The sequence below is a fragment of the Calidris pugnax genome, unplaced genomic scaffold, assembly GCF_001431845.1.
Source record: "Calidris pugnax isolate Ruff unplaced genomic scaffold, ASM143184v1 scaffold54, whole genome shotgun sequence".
Taxonomy (NCBI): Eukaryota; Metazoa; Chordata; class Aves; order Charadriiformes; family Scolopacidae; genus Calidris; species Calidris pugnax.
The window spans coordinates 4,863,740-4,882,326 of record NW_015090864.1 but is presented as its reverse complement, the minus strand read 5'-3'; the positions used below and the strand labels follow the sequence as shown (position 1 = coordinate 4,882,326).

At 37.3% G+C, this 18,587-nt stretch overlaps 1 protein-coding gene across 1 annotated transcript in view; it reads right to left on the bottom strand.

The window, feature by feature from the left end:
* LOC106889645 (sodium channel protein type 5 subunit alpha-like) overlaps positions 1–2,779 on the bottom strand; it is a 52,005-nt gene extending 49,226 nt beyond the window's left edge. The window contains exons 1-2 of the mRNA XM_014944865.1: positions 2,525–2,779; positions 1,440–1,558 (exon numbers count right to left, since the gene is read on the bottom strand). Coding sequence (XP_014800351.1) covers positions 1,440–1,558; positions 2,525–2,779 — 374 coding nt within the window. The remainder of the gene's footprint in view (positions 1–1,439; positions 1,559–2,524) is intronic.
* Between the last annotated feature and the right edge of the window lie 15,808 nt (positions 2,780–18,587).

Below are 18,587 nucleotides of genomic sequence, written 5' to 3'. Positions count from 1 at the left end.
TACCATTCTTATTCATGCCATCTGGACTTCTGTATGGGGTAGAGATCTGCTGCTCTAAACATTGCAAATTTGGTAAAAGAATCCTCAATCACTCAAAGTGTGGGAGGGTGGATGATTTTCAGTTTCATTTTATAGCATAAAAGTTAAAAACTTGCCCAAAGTCACAGAGTTGAAGCCCAAACATTACTCCAATTTGGCAGAGCTGTGGTCTTCTGAAGGGGCAGCCTGAATTCTGCCAGGATACTTGCAGGTGTCTCAAAGGACACTAGCTGCCCACGTTTAGCCAACTCTTGGGGCTGCCCAGCTGCTCTCTGAGACCTCCTGATGACAGGATATGAACTTGGGCATATAGCTCACATGTAGACACCTGAGCTTAAGCACTTGGCTCTGGAGCTGAATCTCATACCTTGTGTCATACCACACATTTTTGGAATCCAGGAAGTAAATGCATGGGAAAGACATCTAGCCTTTCCATCATCCATCCTCTCCATCCCCACAAAAAAGTCTCCTGGCTTTAGCTCTAGACATGGTCAAGCCACCACAAGCCCAGGAGCTGGACTGCTAGAGTTGAAATGTCAGTATCAGCCAATTTGCTGCCCAGGGAAAGCTTCAGAAGAGAGGGATCGCTCCTCCATGGTTGTCTGTACCCTGCTACAAGAAGAACTTTGTACCCATTGCAGCTAACAGCACCACATGGCCAGGAGAGGGCTGGAAACCTAAAATCCACACAGGGACGCTGCAGATTCTGCACTGGGCCTGGTTCAGCCCCAAGCGACAGTGTTATTACTCTGGCCTCATTCCCCAGTGCCAAACTAGAGCAAAACACTAGTGATTCCCATCCCCTAAATTTGATGTATGAGAGATCTATATTATGTTTATATTCTGAAGGCATTCCCTGAAACAGCATGCCGGAAAATTTTCACTTTGACGTACCAAAGATATGTATTTTTAATCTGATTTCCTAATGAAACTAGGTTTGCATAATTTTTCTTTCTACGTGTTTTCATATGTGTACCTGCCTATCCTAGCCTTTTTTTCTTAAAATTGGCCAATGGTTGATCAGATTTGTCACACAGGTTGAATTTAATTCCTACAGTTTGGGAAAACAGAAGAGGATTGAGAATTTACTAGATCATAACATAATTGAGAAAGGCTTCAACATGAGATATTTAAGGCATCGGGTAATTGGACATGAGAGATCATTCTCAAAACACAAATCTGTAGAAGATCAGGCTTCAATACCCCCAGTCTTCACAAAAGTATCTATGTCTGAGCAGCACAAAAGCACAAGACAACAATAATTTCCAAGGTAATTCATAATCAGAAGTAATCTGGTGCAAAGAAAAGACTAGATTCATTCAGTGCTCTAAAATATAAAAGCACGGAATTATGTGGTTTTTTGTAATGAAAGAGAGCAAATGAAGCCAACAAAAGGATATGAATGTACTAAAATTTTAATTGCTGTTCTTCGGATTGGATGGAAAGGACTGAGGATCCATAAGGCACGTGTAGCAGTAAATCTGAAGATTGTTTTCTTTTTGTTTAGCACTATGAAAATCTTTAAAGAAATAAACAAACATGAAGTTAAGCTTTCAAGAAAGGGACAAGTGATCACATTTTTGTAGTTTAGTCTATTTATTTAAATGGGAAGACTCTTCGTAATACTTCACTATCATTTCATCATAAACTGATGAAAGAGTTGATACGCAGTAACTATCAAGCTGCAAAAACCCACCAAAACCTCCGCATAAACTTTCTTTTTAAACCTTAAGACTTGCAAAGAGGTGTGCACGGAACTCATCTTGCTTATGACTATTCTCTTAAAATAAATTTGGTTCTCATCGAGTCAAGATACACTGACGTGGAGGGCAGAATTGCAGCCTTTATCATTATTTGTTGTTGATAGTGATCCTCTAGTCTAAGACTGTACAAATTAGTTAAAAGTATTGAACATTTGTCAAGTCACAAGCTAAATTTCCAATGGATTATTTCCCCTTTTTCTGTTCTTCATTAAAAATTGTATTCTTCAATACTTCATGACTAGTATATAGAGCTTGAATAAGTAGGTTTTAAGGATTCATCAGTAAATGTTTTTAAACAATTTTTATACTTAGATGATAATTTATTGTACACGTAAGCGAAGCATAAGCATTGAGACAGAGGAACACATTGTTTTAAGCCATAAAATTTAAGAAAATTTATAAAATTATAATAATTTCTTCTAGATCTGACTCAAAACCTCCTTTTCTTCAGTTATGCATTATATATTTTCTGCTTCCATTCTGATTCAAATGGTAATGAAGATCCTATTATTTAATTCCTATAATTCAAAATTAGGCTTTTTTAAAGAAGATTACAGCACATCATTCAGCTGTGCCAACTGCCTGTATTATTATAACCTTAAAAGGGATGACAGTTTTTCCAAGGAGCTGTAAGCAAAACTGCTTCATAGATCATTCACATAACTACTTTTTAGAAACACTATAAAACAGATTAAAATCCAATCATCTTGGTTGGCTCTAACCTTATGATCTTTGTAGTATGGGTCGAGATCCTCCAGTGGTTCCCCAATGAGCTCTGGAGGAGGATTTCCATAGAGAGCTGGTAACTTCTGGAAAGTTTTTAGGTCAAGTTGAGGACGTGGTTTCTCCTCAGTTTTCTGGTCTATGGTATTTCTTCGAGAATTCTTCTTGGCAGCAATTCTCTTTTCGATAGCAGCCAAAGATTCGTAAGTGAACTTGCGGAAGTTGTTGGTACCCAACAGTAAGAAATCAGCCATTTTTCATTCTTTTCTTTGTCACTGATTCTGTCCAAATAACAGAAAGAAGTGGAAAGGAAGTCAGGTAACTCCAAAACAGGCAACTTAGGAAAATTAAACTAATGGTTAATAACATAAAATTTCTGAGCTATCAGCTTCAAAAAAGAAAAAAAAATAATAATAAAAATATCAGTATTTTTTTTTTCAGTTAGATGTCAGTTCAGTATTTTTTTAAAATTATGTGTATCTGATAGAGTGCAGGCAAACTTCTATAAACTTAATAGTGTGTTTAGAGCACCTCATTTAAGACAGCTGGTATCCTCAATGCTCTTGAGCTGTTTTCACAAAAAAACCTACAGTGCTGGTTTAACCTGGTATTTGGAAATTGTACAGTAAACCCCATCAAACTGCAACATTGAACATGTGGATGCTGTGTCTGCAACAGAAGGCCAAGTATAAAATTAACTAGTGCAGATGTAAACATTTGTGTGGATAACCCATCCTGGTGGTGTCAGCACAGGAACGGGTAGTGTCCAAGTGTCAGAAGGTTTAATTTGTGACTCATAGGGCCAATAATGACCGACAGAGTGGACAAAAATGCTTGATTTGACAAGTATCAAGCATAAAGTTTATATTTTATAACATAACAACAAAACTGAGATTATACTAGAAAAATACTCTGCATTATTTAATGGAGAATTTGGGTCAGGTATTGGATAGGATCCATTCAACTAAATGCCACCTGAGTCCGTGCTTTGGCAGTCCAGTGAATCCAACCTTCTACTTTAACACTGTGAAAAGCTGCAAAGCAAGTCCATGAACTACACATATATTGACAGTGAAAAATCTGAAAACAGTACACAAAGCAAGATGATCCAGACCTGCATTCTTGTGCTAAACTCACTCAAAAGCTCTATATGTAGATTTCTCTAAAATATTTCCTTTGATTATGACCTCTAGGAAGACATTGTTGATTCCGTAGAGAGTCACGGAGCTACTGAACCAGTGCAGTCCCACCCACAGACTGTGAAATGGCCCCATTTGGTCAGGACTTTACCCAGGATGGATCACTGCTGAGTCTGCATGGAAGAGGATGACATTAGGGGCACACAGCCAGCTCTTACCATCCAGAAGCTGCCAGCACCACTTCAGTGCATCCTTCAAAGCTGACTCCATAACTAGCAGCCAGAGGTTTTCTTAGAAAGTTTAAGCTGTCCTTCCTGGACAACTTCCAGGTGACCGGCTCTTGCACCTTTCCTTTCCAGGCACTATATGTGACATCCCAGGAAAACACAAAGTCTGAATCAAGAGGCTTCTGTTTTACTGAAAATAAATAACTTTTCCAACTGTGTGCTGAGTCCTTGTACCTTCCCCTGCCGTGCAATGCCATTTCGTTTTTCCCCAGATACAGCATGACTTCAGTTGCCCTCACATTGCTGAGCTGGAATCCAGTGACAAACTAACTGCAGTGAAATCTCTTCATTTTTGCAGTCTGCCTGCCTCTCCCATTGAATAAGCACACAAAATTATAAATATGAAAATTAACCCTTGCTTCCAGCACAGAATGGCAACATTTCTGGAACAGAAATAGGACATTCAGGCAAGAATACTTATTATTTTATGCTTTTCAAGATCAAGCACAGAGTCTGGAAGCTGTGTGTATTTATTATAGCAAAAATGAAAATGATAACATCCAGACCCAAGTTTTCAAGTTGTCAGCTGGCCAAAGTGGTGTTTGTTTTGTTGATGCTCAGAGCAATTTAGATGTTGTGGTAGCAGTAATGAGAGCTGTGAATGATGCATGAAATGACACAATTTCTGTGCAATGCACGGAGGGAATACAATAATTACTTTATTCTGGTTTGTGCCAAATCATCCAAACGTACCCATCCCTCCGCACAGCACTTCTGTAAAAGTCTACGTGATCTCAGAAGTTCATCATTAAAATTCTGAGTTTGTTGGAGATTCCTTTGTGGCTTTCTCTCCTCTCCTCTCTTCCATTAAACCATCTTCCAAATCTCAGAAAAGAAATTTTGATTGTCACACTGTTCTCCCTCAAGATTATAAGAATGCAGAGCAAAACCTAAAATCTTGGCTAAAGCCAAGGGTGGAAAACAAGATGAAGTATGAGGAGTCTGCAGGTGCTTGGCCAGAGCTGGAAACCAGGGAGGGGAGCCCTTGCTAGTACAGGTGCTTTTATAAATTGCTCCACAGATGAGAAAACATTAAGGAAAGGAAATTAAGTCTTGTGCTTGTGCCTCATACCTCAGGAGCAAAATTTCCTTTGACAGCAGCTGCAAGCCCTGAAGTAGAAGGCTAAACTAGACTTTTCATTCATGGGCAATTCTGAGCTACTCAGCCTTGTCCTGAATAAAATCTAATGATTATTAAAAATTGAGTAATCCAGAAAAAATGTTCCTGATTCATTCAAGCATCTTTAAAAATATCCCCAAAATAATTTCTGTTACTCATAGACTCAGGGAGGATAGCATACAAAGTACGCTGAGATGTATTTAGTTTTTCATATGACCATGGATAGACTTAGCAATTTGACCAAAAGAATTATTAAGTGTTAATGCAAAACAATTTTTGCCCTTGATGTCCTAGAAGCAACCATTTTGGCCTTTTCTCAAGACTTGAAATACCTACAAAATAGTATGATGCCTAATATCTCTTTAAAATGAAAAGTTTTCTTATCTTTTGACTGACTGAAGACCAGAGAATGCAAAATGAAATCAACATGACCGAAGAAAAATTACAAGAAAACAAAACAAAAGAAAAAGCATTTATAGTTTGTTCTTTTAGCTGTCAAATGTATTTTCTATGAATTATTTCTCAAATACCAAAATGTTTAGCTAGATAGCTTTTGGAAGTAAGGTTGCTTTCTTCTAAATGTGTTTTTCTCTTTAGGAATATTCATTGTGACAGACTAGGAAACAAGGTTATTGTCAAAGATGTTTTCTTTCTTTTTCTTGCTATTACAGTCCACCCAATTCAATCCTCAGTTAATGAATAAAAGTTGTTCTCAATTATTTGATTTCCTGGCTTCATGCTCTATTACGGAAAGAGGTGAAAACATGTTGACAGTTACTGTGATCAGCATGACAATGGTAATTAGTACGATCAGAGTGGCCAGGATTACCTTATCATTTTTTTTTTCCCTTTAGCTTGGATGACTGCAATTCTTGTCTGTTAAAACTGTCCCTTTGGTTTAAAAAGATTTTCATAATATGCATGGAAATTATCTCCCAAGTAACTGGAACAACAGCTGTTTGAAGGCTGCATGTGAAAAGCCCTGTCCTATTGGAACAACTGAAATGTTATTAGTGCCTTCACTGTAGTTCTTTTTTGTGCACTTTTGCATCTTATTCAGTGATAATATCCAATGCCTGGAGGAACAAAGTTAGGGACTTTAGGCTGATCCAGTTGTTTGTGTCTCCAGCAATTGTTTCAGGAGCCAAGAACATCAATTGGAAACATCACCTTGGAAAGACATGCCAACTACACCACCCAAAGTTACTATGATAGACTTGGGCTGTGTTGCATCTTTCTACATTTGCATTTCCAGCAGGTAAGACAAACCTTTCTAGAGCTGAACAAGGAAAGATTTAGTTAACAGCAGTTCAAAGCTTCTGTAGCCCTCTCCTGTTCTTTCCTCAAAGACTTTTCTATGTTTTGAGGGAAAAGATTTAACTGAACCAAACTCACATTTTCTTAATGATCTTTAAAACATCTATGCTAATAACGTCTGTATATTAAAACATAATTTTTTTACTATAGAATAATTCAGGTTGGAAGGGAACTCAGGAGGTCTCTAGCTGAACCTACTCGGTAGGTCAGTCACGAGTTCAGGGCTTTATCCAGGCAAATCTCTGAGGACAGAGACTCCATGACCTGTTGCTGTACTTGACTGTCTCAATCTATTTGGACCCCTTGTTGTTTCAATCTATGCCCCTTGCCTCTTGCCTTCCAACCATGCACCACTGTAATAATAGAAAAAGAAATAAAACATTGCATTAATTTGAAAGGTAAAAGGCAACCTGCTTCCCCCCTCCTCCCCAAATGCCTCTATATAAGGAAAACAAATATTACACCTACTTCAGCCAATTTAGTCTACCTATTTATGGCAGCCTACAAGAAACATCTCAAGGCCCTGAATAACACCATTCAGTGTAGATCCATTGAGATTGGCAAGGGAGACAACAATCAGCATATTTGCTTATTAGTTTCCCACCTTTAGAATATCACACCTAAGATTAACCGAGCTATAGCACCTTCCTTTGAATATTCCAGATTCAAACCCAAATATTTTTTACCTTCCCCAGACAACCTGGCTGAGAGCCCCAGCCCTCTGAATTTCCCAGCACAGCATCTGAATGAAAGGAGATGGCAACAGCTGATCTAGCTGCCTTATATCTTCTTTGCAATCAACAAAATTGAGGATACAGACCAGCTAATTATAAGAAAATATACAGATTAAGACACATGAAGAGTGCCGAAAAATGCAACTGTTTTTTTTCATTGCCTATAAAACAAAACTAAAAGTGAGGTAATTCCCACTCTTTCAGACTGGGATTTACAGTTTACAGTTCCCAGCACTGGGGAATGAAAGTAGCAAACAGTGTGGTGATTCAGAAAACAATTTACAAAGACCTGATAGAGCCTGTTAGCATTTAGCCAGAAAGCCCCTTTAGGTGGGATCCATCTCACCTCACTGCAGACATCTCAGAGTTAGACAGCTACCTCTCCACTAGCTCTTCAACTTCCTGCTGAGCCACCTTTTCACATCTCTTTCAGGATGAAATGACTCACATCTCAGAGTGCCAGCTGACTACAATTGATGACATGAGATGTCTCAGGTGAGGTGAGATAAATTCAACTCTTTGCATCCACTAGGACTACTCTTCTTGCTACCTTAACTAATGGAAAACTGATAAACTTCCAAAGATTAGTAATTCTACAGTCATTGGTAGGACTGGGCAAACATCATTAGTCGCCAGCAGACTGTGAACACATAAAAATTCTAGGATTGCCTTATATTACATTGCTTCCTTAATGACTACTTGCAGGACAAGCCTTCTTAGCAATTAGTGAAGCGTTAAGTCATATTTTCTTTTGCATGGTAAGGGTGGACTGATTTTCAGCTACTTTGCTATCATAAATAATTTAAATCTGTGCAGAGATTACACTTTCTGTAAGTGCTTGAGCAGTCAATTGACAAGTTGTCAAATGGCCAGTCGCAAGCACTGAGGAAGTTAAGAAAGTCTGTGGCAGCACAGGAATCTGAGAAAAAAGAGCTGAAAAGCTTTTAATGACCATTGGCAAATCCATTGCTATAGGAGTTGGGATGAGTCAGATATAAACAGCACAGTTAACAGCATAAGCTCATGAACTTTAACTGGTAGTTTTGGTGTGCCCAAGGAAATATCCAAACCATGGAAACGACCTGTTGGTCATCAAGAAGTGCAAAAGTGTTCAGAAGTTGCCAGAACAAGATTGTGAACACCAACAGTAAATGTGACAATGATGATACAGTTTCAATTGAGTAACCATCAACCATCAACCCAACATCAGGATTCAGGACCATCTCTCCAACCTCTGAGGAACCCAGGGAGTGGAGAAAACCCCAAGGAACTCCATGGCCCAGGACTATACATGGCATGGATAGAGCCATGTAACTCATAAAATTGCATATATCTGTTATTAAAGTTTGTTGACATCTGGGTCACTGATCTCCACACTGTGGTTTTATGTGCTCACAACTGCCTAGAGACCTGAGATAATAATCTTCTTCCAAGAAGACTCACCAGTTTCTGGACACAGATGATGGGACAATAAGGCTCAGGTGTGGAGTTTTGAAAAACAAAGAGAAGAGCCAGGTTATGACTCAGCCCTCTCCTAACTTGAATAGTACGTGTGCTTAGAAATCCTGAGTGAAATGGAATATACCTTGATGTAGAAGTGCCATGCCAAGAAATATCAGCTGGTCTGGAGCAGATTTAAGAAGCACAGCCAGACAGTGTGAGTTTCTCATTTTTTAGCCCTAAGAAGTGAGGAAGAGGAGAAGGAAAAAGAGAAGGAGGAAGGGAAATTGATTCATTCACCAAGATTTGCAGGCTGGATCCTGCCAAAGGGACAATAGTAAAAGGAAGGAGCGTGTGCTGCAGGTAACATTTAGCAACCAGGAGAGGGAAAACTCTGATTTTTAAGCACATGTTTTCTGTAGTGCTGTACTGAACCATCTGCAGATTTTTTGGGTATTCAAGCTTTGCAGCAAACAGAGGGAACTGGAATTCTCTTCACCCTTGAAGAATGAGAGCTAAGCTCACGCTACCTCAAATTCGCAAGAGGCTAAGGACACCCATGTAGGAGTTGCTACAATTGTAGCCAGATGACATTACTAAATGGTAACTTGGGGTTTTGCATTTAAGATTTAGGGCTCTAAAGGCCAGTCTGCCAATATATCAGATGTTTTTCTTGCCACATGTAAGTGGTGTTTCAACCTCTAAAGGCCAGTCTGCCAATATATCAGATATTTTTTCTTGCCACATATAAGTGGTGTTTCAAATGTGGTTAATGTGATTAAGGGTTCTATAACCTTGATTACAACAAACGAAAGCTAGAGAAACTCAGGGAAATACGTGGATTGGATTTGGGACTGTTTTACCACTAACAAAAAAGCAATAAAAGCACCAAACGGCATCACAGATTTGCCATTTTGTGGTTCTGAAGATTGGTTTCATCACGTACATTTTGATACAGAAAGGTCTCTTAGTAGCTGAATATATACTTTGGAGGACAACACTTTAGATAAAACATAAGAGAAACATTTTTCCTCAAGGTCATAGCAAAAGTCAAATATTCCATGAAATAAAATCTGATTTAAAAACCATGTTAATATGATAGAGTGAGCAAACATCTAACATGTAAGTTTTTAAAAAACCTTATCTCAAGTATCTAAATTTTAACTTTGCCAGAAGTTTAGCAAATAAAATCTGATTTAAAAACCATGTTAATAAAATACAGTGAGCAAACATCTAACATGGAAGTTTTAAAAAAAACCCTTGTCTTAAGTATACAATCTAAATTTTAACAGAATTTTAACAGAAGTTTGGCGTAGAGTGAGCAAACATCTAACATGTAAGTTTTTAAAAAACCTTATCTCAAGTATCTAAATTTTAACTTTGCCAGAAGTTTAGCAATTCACAAGTTGTGTGAAATTTTCAAATTACATGGTCTTTTGTCTGTCACAGTTTTCTACACAGAAACATTTTTCTAAACAAATTGAAACATATCTAATCAGAAGTCAGTTCTGAAAAGCCCATTTGCTTTAGGTATGTCATTTAATAATGTCATTTAATAATGACATACCTAATTTCATAATTAGGTTCCTCTCTTTTCATGATTAATGTCACCTTTTCATCCTTTTCATCCCAAGTACATTTCTCCATTGATAAGGAAAATAGCCTCTGGTCAATTACAAAGAAAATCAAAATGTAGTACAACAAAAAATCAAAACCTACAAAACATGGTAAAGGAACAGTACCAGTACCATGGCAAGAACCTTCCAAGCAATTGGTTCTGTTAGGCCTCTGTTCTGGTTACGTCTTCTTTATCACCCTAATAAAACACCTCTGTATAATGTACAGCTCTATTCTAATGCAGATCATTTCTCTAGAGGGTTACCTGTTGTCTCTGTGGTGAACTGAACACAATGTGCCACTCTTAACACATAAAAGCTATTGCAGCTGCTTCAACTGCAAACCTGAAATATTTAATCTCTCCTGCTTCAACAAAGCAGAGACCTGTTTCTGTGAGTTTTAATATACTGCCTTCTTTTCTATTGCCAATTCACCCCCAAAGAGTGAAACTTCTCTTCTCCTCTTGATGGCAACATTTACTTTTACTGGTTTACTTTCCCACCAATATTCACTTATTAGTGTATCTGTCCCACAGTTTATCTTGATAAAAGTGTTCACCAAACACAGTTGAGCATATTCCACAAATAAAACAGATTTAATTAAGTCTTTGTTTACAAAAAAAATCCATTTAGATTAAGAATCATTCTTCTTAAGTCTCAAAAAGTAAATGTTAGTCTGTATCAGAAAAATATTTCTAAGCATAGAACTGTTGTGAGAGTAATATTACAAAACTTAAGGTTATTGACATTTTTCTGCCTTTGAAATAAAAATTATAAATAAAGAATCTGAACTTTTTATATAAAATGTATGTCACTGCCATTCTTACGCACAGAACAAAACCTTTCTTATATACCTCTTAATTCTTCTATGTGTTACTTTTACCCTAGTTAATTCATTTCAGCAAAAAAAAAAAAAAAAGTCAAAAAACATAGGGGAAACTCCTGTGCAAACATATTGCACTGGAGGGAATAAATATTCACTTCTGCTCCCCACCTTAAATTTCTTTTATATACCACTCACCTACAAAAAAAGTTTCTGCTCAGATTCTTTAATGCTTTTTAGGCAAATAAAAGGTCACCGAATCCCATAGAAGACCCTTCCACAAAACACCTTTTTTCTAAGAAGAGAAAGTGCAATAAACCGCAGGACTTACATTATTTTCCATCCACTCTAAGTGAAGATTCAAGGAGTCACTTCTTCACATGCAACAGAAATGTATCTCAGCCCAGTTATCTCCCAAGAAATAGTTGGAAAAACCTCCTGACTGCCTTTATAATCTCTATTTCCCTTTCCAGCAATCCCTCACCACTCTGGCAATACTCTTCCTTCAGGGACTGTGTTATTTGTACAGGGGGGTGTTGAGGGAGGCGTCTATTTAGCCATCAAAGTAGAGGATGTGATTACAGCAGGTCTCATGGGCAAGGCGGTAACCTCAGTAAGTAAAGCTGGGGAGGCTCCAAGCTCAGCGTTTCTTTAAGACATTGTTCCATCCCAAGGTTTTTGAGTGTCTTTTGCAGAATATCTGGAGTGAAGCAGAGTAAAGTGGACAAAAATTATCAGGGCAAATGTGTTTGTCAGCCTCACAGTGAGAGCTGTCTGCACTGTAACAGTTGTTTTACAAAAGGCACTGGCCTTTAGATTATATTTGAATATTTCAGTTTCAGTTATCTGCTTTAGTAAAATCTGAAAATGTATGTTTCTGAATTTATTAATTATACTGAAATACTATGAATCTTATGGAAGTTAAAACAGATAAAAGATTTATTAATCCATCTGACTTCACAATTGTCACCATTTGCAGAAAGTAGCATGTTCAGATCAGTCACATGAATCTTAAATTTCATGGCACAAATCCTATTCATATTTTGTCTTATTCCCTGCAAGCTATCTGTCTGTCATAGGTCTTATATATCTTCAAAACCATCCAACCTTAATTAAGTTTGAGCTGTTTGAATCTTTGCTTAGGTATCCAGGAGGATGGAGAAAGTTAATGTCCTTTGTATAAACATCTGGACATTGCATTCACATGGAAGAAATAGACAGATCATAAGAGTAGATTGTTAAAAGATATTTATGCCCGTCAAAGGAAAAAATGGATGTCCAATAGGATTTTCAGTGTCTGAATGACATTGCCATCCTTGTGACTTACGTTTCTAACCACTTTTAAGAATGCCACTATAAAGTGTCTCTACAGAACATGTCTCAACTCCTTGCGTAGCCTGCAAAGGACAGGAAATACATGAAAAATACAGAAATGTTGAATTGCAGTAACTGGACAAAATGCATGTTTAGTTGAAGGTGAGAGAACCAGCTGTCCAGGCTCCATTGGTTGCACTGGTGAACTCCCTCCTGAGTATAAAGAGGAATTTAAATGTGTCCCACCTTCTTTTAAATATGTAGGGAGAAAACACAGATTCCCTGCTGGACAGGGAAGAGTGAGGCACCCTTGGCAGTGACTTTTCCTTTGCTGCCTAAAATTAAACCCTCATTTTGCCCACTGTACTCACAGTAAGGCTGTTTGAGTCCCCTCTCCTCCATCAGCAGGAAAAGTGAAGAACCTCCAGCCTCAGCAAATTCAAGTCAATGAGAGCAGCTGAAGGGAAATAAACGTCAAGCTAAAAGAAATTTGAAAAAGTCGAAATGTAAATGTTGCCGTGACAAAATCTCAACCTTGCTAAATGAAGAAGAGCCAAAAAGCATTTCCCATTCGTAAGGAAAACGTGGAAATAGTCTACAGAGAATCAAGGTGTTTAGAGGGAAAATGTATCGAGGTATTTAAAAAGCTGAGCAATATCTGTGTTTGCAAATGATACAGACAAGTCTTAATGGAACTGGGCAAATATTTGATGTTAATGGATATTTGAACTCAAGAAGAATTAATACTTAAAGACAAGTGAAACATATTCATGTGATGTAAGTTTGCTATTAAAAAAGAATATTCATTAAATGTAAAGTAGTTTAATCTACAATAAAGCTGAACAGTCAGCTTAAAGTAAGATTCAAATTGCCCTTCAGTTTTACCCTCCACAGCACAGCAATAACTTCAGGATGGGGAATGGTTACTTAAAAATAGTACAAAAATAATTTCATTTCTTCATTCTTTTAAAACTAACCACCAACTTATTGCTGGATGTTTCCTGACAATGCTGTAATTGGTATGGGTGTACATACTACCTGTTATGATAAATTACACTATTTTATAGCAATTTAAGAAATAATGAGTGGAAGGTAGATTGTGAAAAATTATATATCAGATGCAGCAATCAGTATTTTATTGCTATAGTAACAGGGACACAATAGCAATTATGGTGACAGCTTTAATTGGGAGAAAGCAGATGAGTTGCATAAGTGTAAATTTTTTGGAATATATTTCTGAAATCTCACAATATCATAGATTTAGTAAAAATTAATTTCTAGTCCATTCTGAGAAGTTGGGTATGAATTGGAAATCTTAACTGTAAAATCCTTGCACATTTCACTGTCACCTTCTTTTAAGGGTATAGTGTGGGTTTTCTTTTTGTAATCAGTCCTAGTTTTTCATTTCATGAAGATGCATCAATCAGAACCATTTCAACTGCACAATGTGGGAGAAAAGAAATGAAAACCAAATAGAAAGCGTTAATATCAAATGTGTAAAACAGACCTGAATTCTTCATCTGGGAAAGGAAAAATATCACCGTTGTGGTACCCTTTCTTCAGTGTTGCTATGAATATTTTATGTTAAAATTCTTTGACAGATTTCAGATACTCAATGCAGAATTATGTAGTCATTAATCAAAAGAAACCTTACATACCGCGAGCAGCAACTTATCTATAAGAAACTAAATGATAGCTTTTCAGTTGCAAATATTGGGATTTCTAATACCAACCAACATAGACTGGAAAAAATTAATTTTGCAATTTCTCTGTATGTACTATTTGAGTATAACAATTTAAGTTATTTTATAGTAGCTTAACTGTTATGGTTTTGAATAGATAAATTAAGGTCTGAATCACTCATCTTATACTCTCTTTCTCCTTCTAAGAAATTACCCCAATGAGATTTATATCATTAAATTTCCATTTTTGGGAGGATGTGATATTGATTTTGTTCTGTCAATGAAATTATGGTATGGAAAGTAGCCTCCACAATGCATACCTGTTTGTCAGCTCAGGACCTGTGTTCCTCTGTACAATGTTCCTGTGACTTTACAAAACTAGAACCTTTTCAGTGTGGTTTTTTTTTTATAACACTTTTATAATACAATGGAGACTGAGAGCTTTTGGTCAAGAGGGAAAACCCTCATAAATTGCTGTTTATGGGACAGTATTAACATATGTGGGGTTTGTCGCCCAGTCTGAAACTGAGGAAATGATGCTGCAGAGAGCTTTTAGTGATTTATGGAGGCCTTTTACTGCGCAGAGATTAGAATAGCTTTTATAATATATTACATTGCTCCTTTATTTTAAAAGAATAGCTGAAGCCATTTTCTGATCCACATAATAGTGAAGCCTAAATGGTATAAAGTAGTTAATTGGCATCTTTGTCAAAATAAAGACCTAGTATAAAGGAATCTCATTTCCTTTTATCAGAGAATGAAATTATAAAAAAAAAAAAAATCATGGTGATGTAAAATTCAGACTCTTTTGAATGGATAATTGGTATTACAGAGTAACAGGAAATTGCTTTCTTTGTAAGTATGTATTAAAATCATTCTGTTACATACAGTAATCTTCAGCTTTCTAAATGGTCTGATGCACATTTCAATCAGGAAAATTTGCTTATCATCTACTCAAATGGAAAAATATGGATTGCTCTTTTTTTCTCTCCTCAGTGGTCTATCAAAATAATACTAAGAAAATTAGGGTAGTGAAGTAAATCAAGTCAGAAAATTAATATTCCCAATACTGTTTCATCAAGCAGCATTAAGTATATCTAGAGATTTCCCTAGCTGTATCAGGTAGTGGATATTTACTCTTTGAGAGACATTTTTAATCCATTGTATTTCTATTTTTTATGAAAAAGCTATACACAAAAACCTGATTATCTGTTGTAAATCAGAGGCAGCTTTAGCAAGCTGAAGATATTATGCCCTGGAATAAAGGTCCAGGCTGGTAACAATAAACTACAGCCTTCAGGAGCAGCCAGTTTTAAGGACCTACACCCAGTGTACAAGTGGATAAGCTATTTAATACATAATAAGCTGATTGACTAAAGCATCTGTTTGGCAGTGCACGGTGATTGAGAGACTGTATTATTCATCAGATTGGAAGAATTGAAAAAAAAGAGTGTCAAATACTGTTTAGAAAATGAGGTTCTCTTCTGTGCGCAAAACAGTTGTAAAAGGAGATTTAAGCTGAACAATCCTCAACAGCCTGTTATGGCACCTTGAACTACATCATTTACTCTTTCCGCCTTATCTGGAACAGAGGAGCTCATCACTCCCTACTGTCTTCAAAAGTTTTCTGCAGGAATTTCATTTTTCCTTTGCAATCTTGACAGAGTAATTCTGCATCTATTACAAGTTTCTGTGGGATCTTTCTTCAGCTTCTCTGCTGCTTAATTTGTGGTTCCCTGTCTGATGATGGCTTCCCTGGCTCTTGTAGCCTGTGGTATCAGAGTACTGAGCATATGGTGCTTTTTTCCCCAATTTTTGTACATTTTCATTTGATCTTTAAACATTTTATACAACAGAAGGAGTGTGAGAAGAGGCAAACTTCATAGCCAAGGCATCAGTTCACCACTACAATGCTTTCCCACCTAGTGTCTCAAGACAGCTGAAGAGCCCTAATCCTGCTGATCTGAGCACGTTCATCCCAGGTGGGATGTCTAAGTTCCTCTGACTGAGGGTCCAAATACCTGCTCTTTTGCATGAAGCGAGGTGGGGGTCGGTCTCTTCTCCCAAGTAATAGGTGAGAGGATAAGAGGAAATGGCCTCAAGTTACGGGGAGGTTTAGATTTAATATTAGGAAAAATTTCTTCAATGAAAGGGTTGTCAAGCGTTGGAACAGGCTGCCCAGGGAAGTGGTGGAGTCTCCATTCCAGGAGGTATTTAAAAGACGGGTAGATGTAGTGCTGAGGGACATGGTTTAGTGGTAACTTGGCAGCGTTAGGTTAATGGTTGGATTTGGTGATCTTAAAGGTCTTTTCCAACCAAAACGATTCTATGATTACATCTGGGAACAGCAGCAGAAATGATTTGGGGATGGAAGAGAAGTTTTCTATACAAGGAGCCACATTAATAATAGGATAACTAGATGGGTATTTGCAAATGGAGAAAGTGTTGTGTTCTTGGAGCCAAAGAGGAATTTAATTTGATGATGTTAAAAAATAATTAATTACCTTTTAAAATACATGGTAAGGCTTTATTTCATTAAATTATTTTTCTAGACTTATGCTTATGTGGAAATTAAGATCTTTTAAATATATGGTTACGAGTACTTTCTTTAAAGAACAACAGGAAATGACTAATACAACTGTACAGCAAAAGCATTGGGTCATTTACACAAAGGATTCTTCCTCCAGCTCTTTAATGGACTAATGCAGGCTGAATCGTAATGGGGCTAATTTGCTCAACACCTACTTAAGGAGAAGACGTTGGGGTGCCTGATTTTTCCCCTCTCTTGGGTCTGGAAAAGCAATATATTGCCTACATGAAAGCATCTGTGACACTTTGATAGATACAGTGAGCTGCAGCCAACGCATAATTGGACGATGCTAAGAGAAGCGTCTGAAATTGCCTCTCAGAAGACACGCTTTAAAAGTCTATCAAATTCAACAAACAGAATGGAAAAAAGTCTAGGATTTGTTTCATCACTCATCTCACCCTCCCCTTTTAAAGCTGAAACTAGAGCTTTGAATTTGTGGAAAAAAGAGCACACGATTGTTAGGTCAAGGGGATCTTCTCCTGCTATTGAAACGTGTTACGCTCTGAGCATCTGTGCTTTCTCAGCCACAAGTGTTTTTGTGTCCAGATAATATAAAGGCTGGAGGAAGTGATAATCTGAAATAACATCAGTGTCTCACCTGTGTTAGTCATCCTGACATTTCTTACAGCACGTGGGCTTCATTATCCTCAAAAAGAGAAAATTCAAGCAATCTGTCTACAGCAGTTGGCACTTGTAACGTACCATAAACACACAAGTGTATTTGCACATATAAATACATAAACTTGGATTTTTCCCCAAGCAAATCAAATGTCCTGTAGCAGGAGCCACACTTCTACGTTATTTTATAAGCACTTTCAATCTTATTTCCTTAAAGAATACAAATGTAAAGGACTTGGGAACTCAGCTTTGCATTTAGTAGGACTGATACCAGCCAAAGGCCAGCAGCATTATAAAGCCAGTAGGTATCTTTATGCTCTTAACCATCGTAGCAAGATGAAATAAGACAAAAGCCTTACAAGAAAGATGGAATGCCATCTGACTGTGTAGAAAAGGTTCACTGAATCACCATCAGAAAGGCAGAAGTGTCTTATGAGGAAATGACTGCTTACTCCACAGACATTTACAATGATACTTTTTGCTTAAATCTACGAAGTTTAACAGGCTGCCCAAGAAGTGTTGGAATCACCATCCCTGGAGGTATTTAAAAGACGGGTAGACGTGATGTTTACTGACATGGTTTAGTGGTGGTTTTGTCAGTGTTACGCTGATGGTTGGACTCGATGACCTGAAAGGTCCCTTCCAACCTAGATGATTCTGATTCTAAATATGGGCACTCTTTAAGCAGTGGACACAAAGCCAGATTGGAACCATTGCATTTTCCAGTGAGAAATGGCTTGTTGGATGGTGTGCACTGATGATGAGGTGGGCAATGATGTGGCACTTGGAAATGGAAGCTTTTGCCAGTCAAGCCCATTGTTTTCTCCTTTACTACAGCTGGATGTAGTATTCAAATCCACTAATCAGCATCATCAAACCAGGAAATTTGGAGACAGATTTGTCTTTAATTCTTATATATTATTCATGGCATGCTATGAAACATTATGAAGTTAATTTAATTGCAGTGCAATTAAAATACCTGTTTCCGTATACATAGATAAACATACAAAATTTATAACCTTAAATGAAGATGGCTGTTATCACTGTCTCTGTAACCATTAAGATGAGCAAATAGGTTCTAAAATCTTAACTTTTTCTTTTACTATTGCCCCATCTTTAAGAAGTAGAAAAGCCTTTCTCTAAATGTTTGCTCATTTATATTCTTGACTCTGGATAATTGCAGAAAGAAGAACAGCCATGCCTGGTTGGCAGAGTCCAGTACCCTCTGACCAGATTCTTTTAGATATTCCATGGGTATTCCATGGAGGGTGTGATCAAATTTACTTATATGAATATATTTGATGTTACATGGGATTTTTGATTCAGCAGAGTCATACATGATATGCTGTAATCACAATACAAATGCAAGGTTACACTCAGCA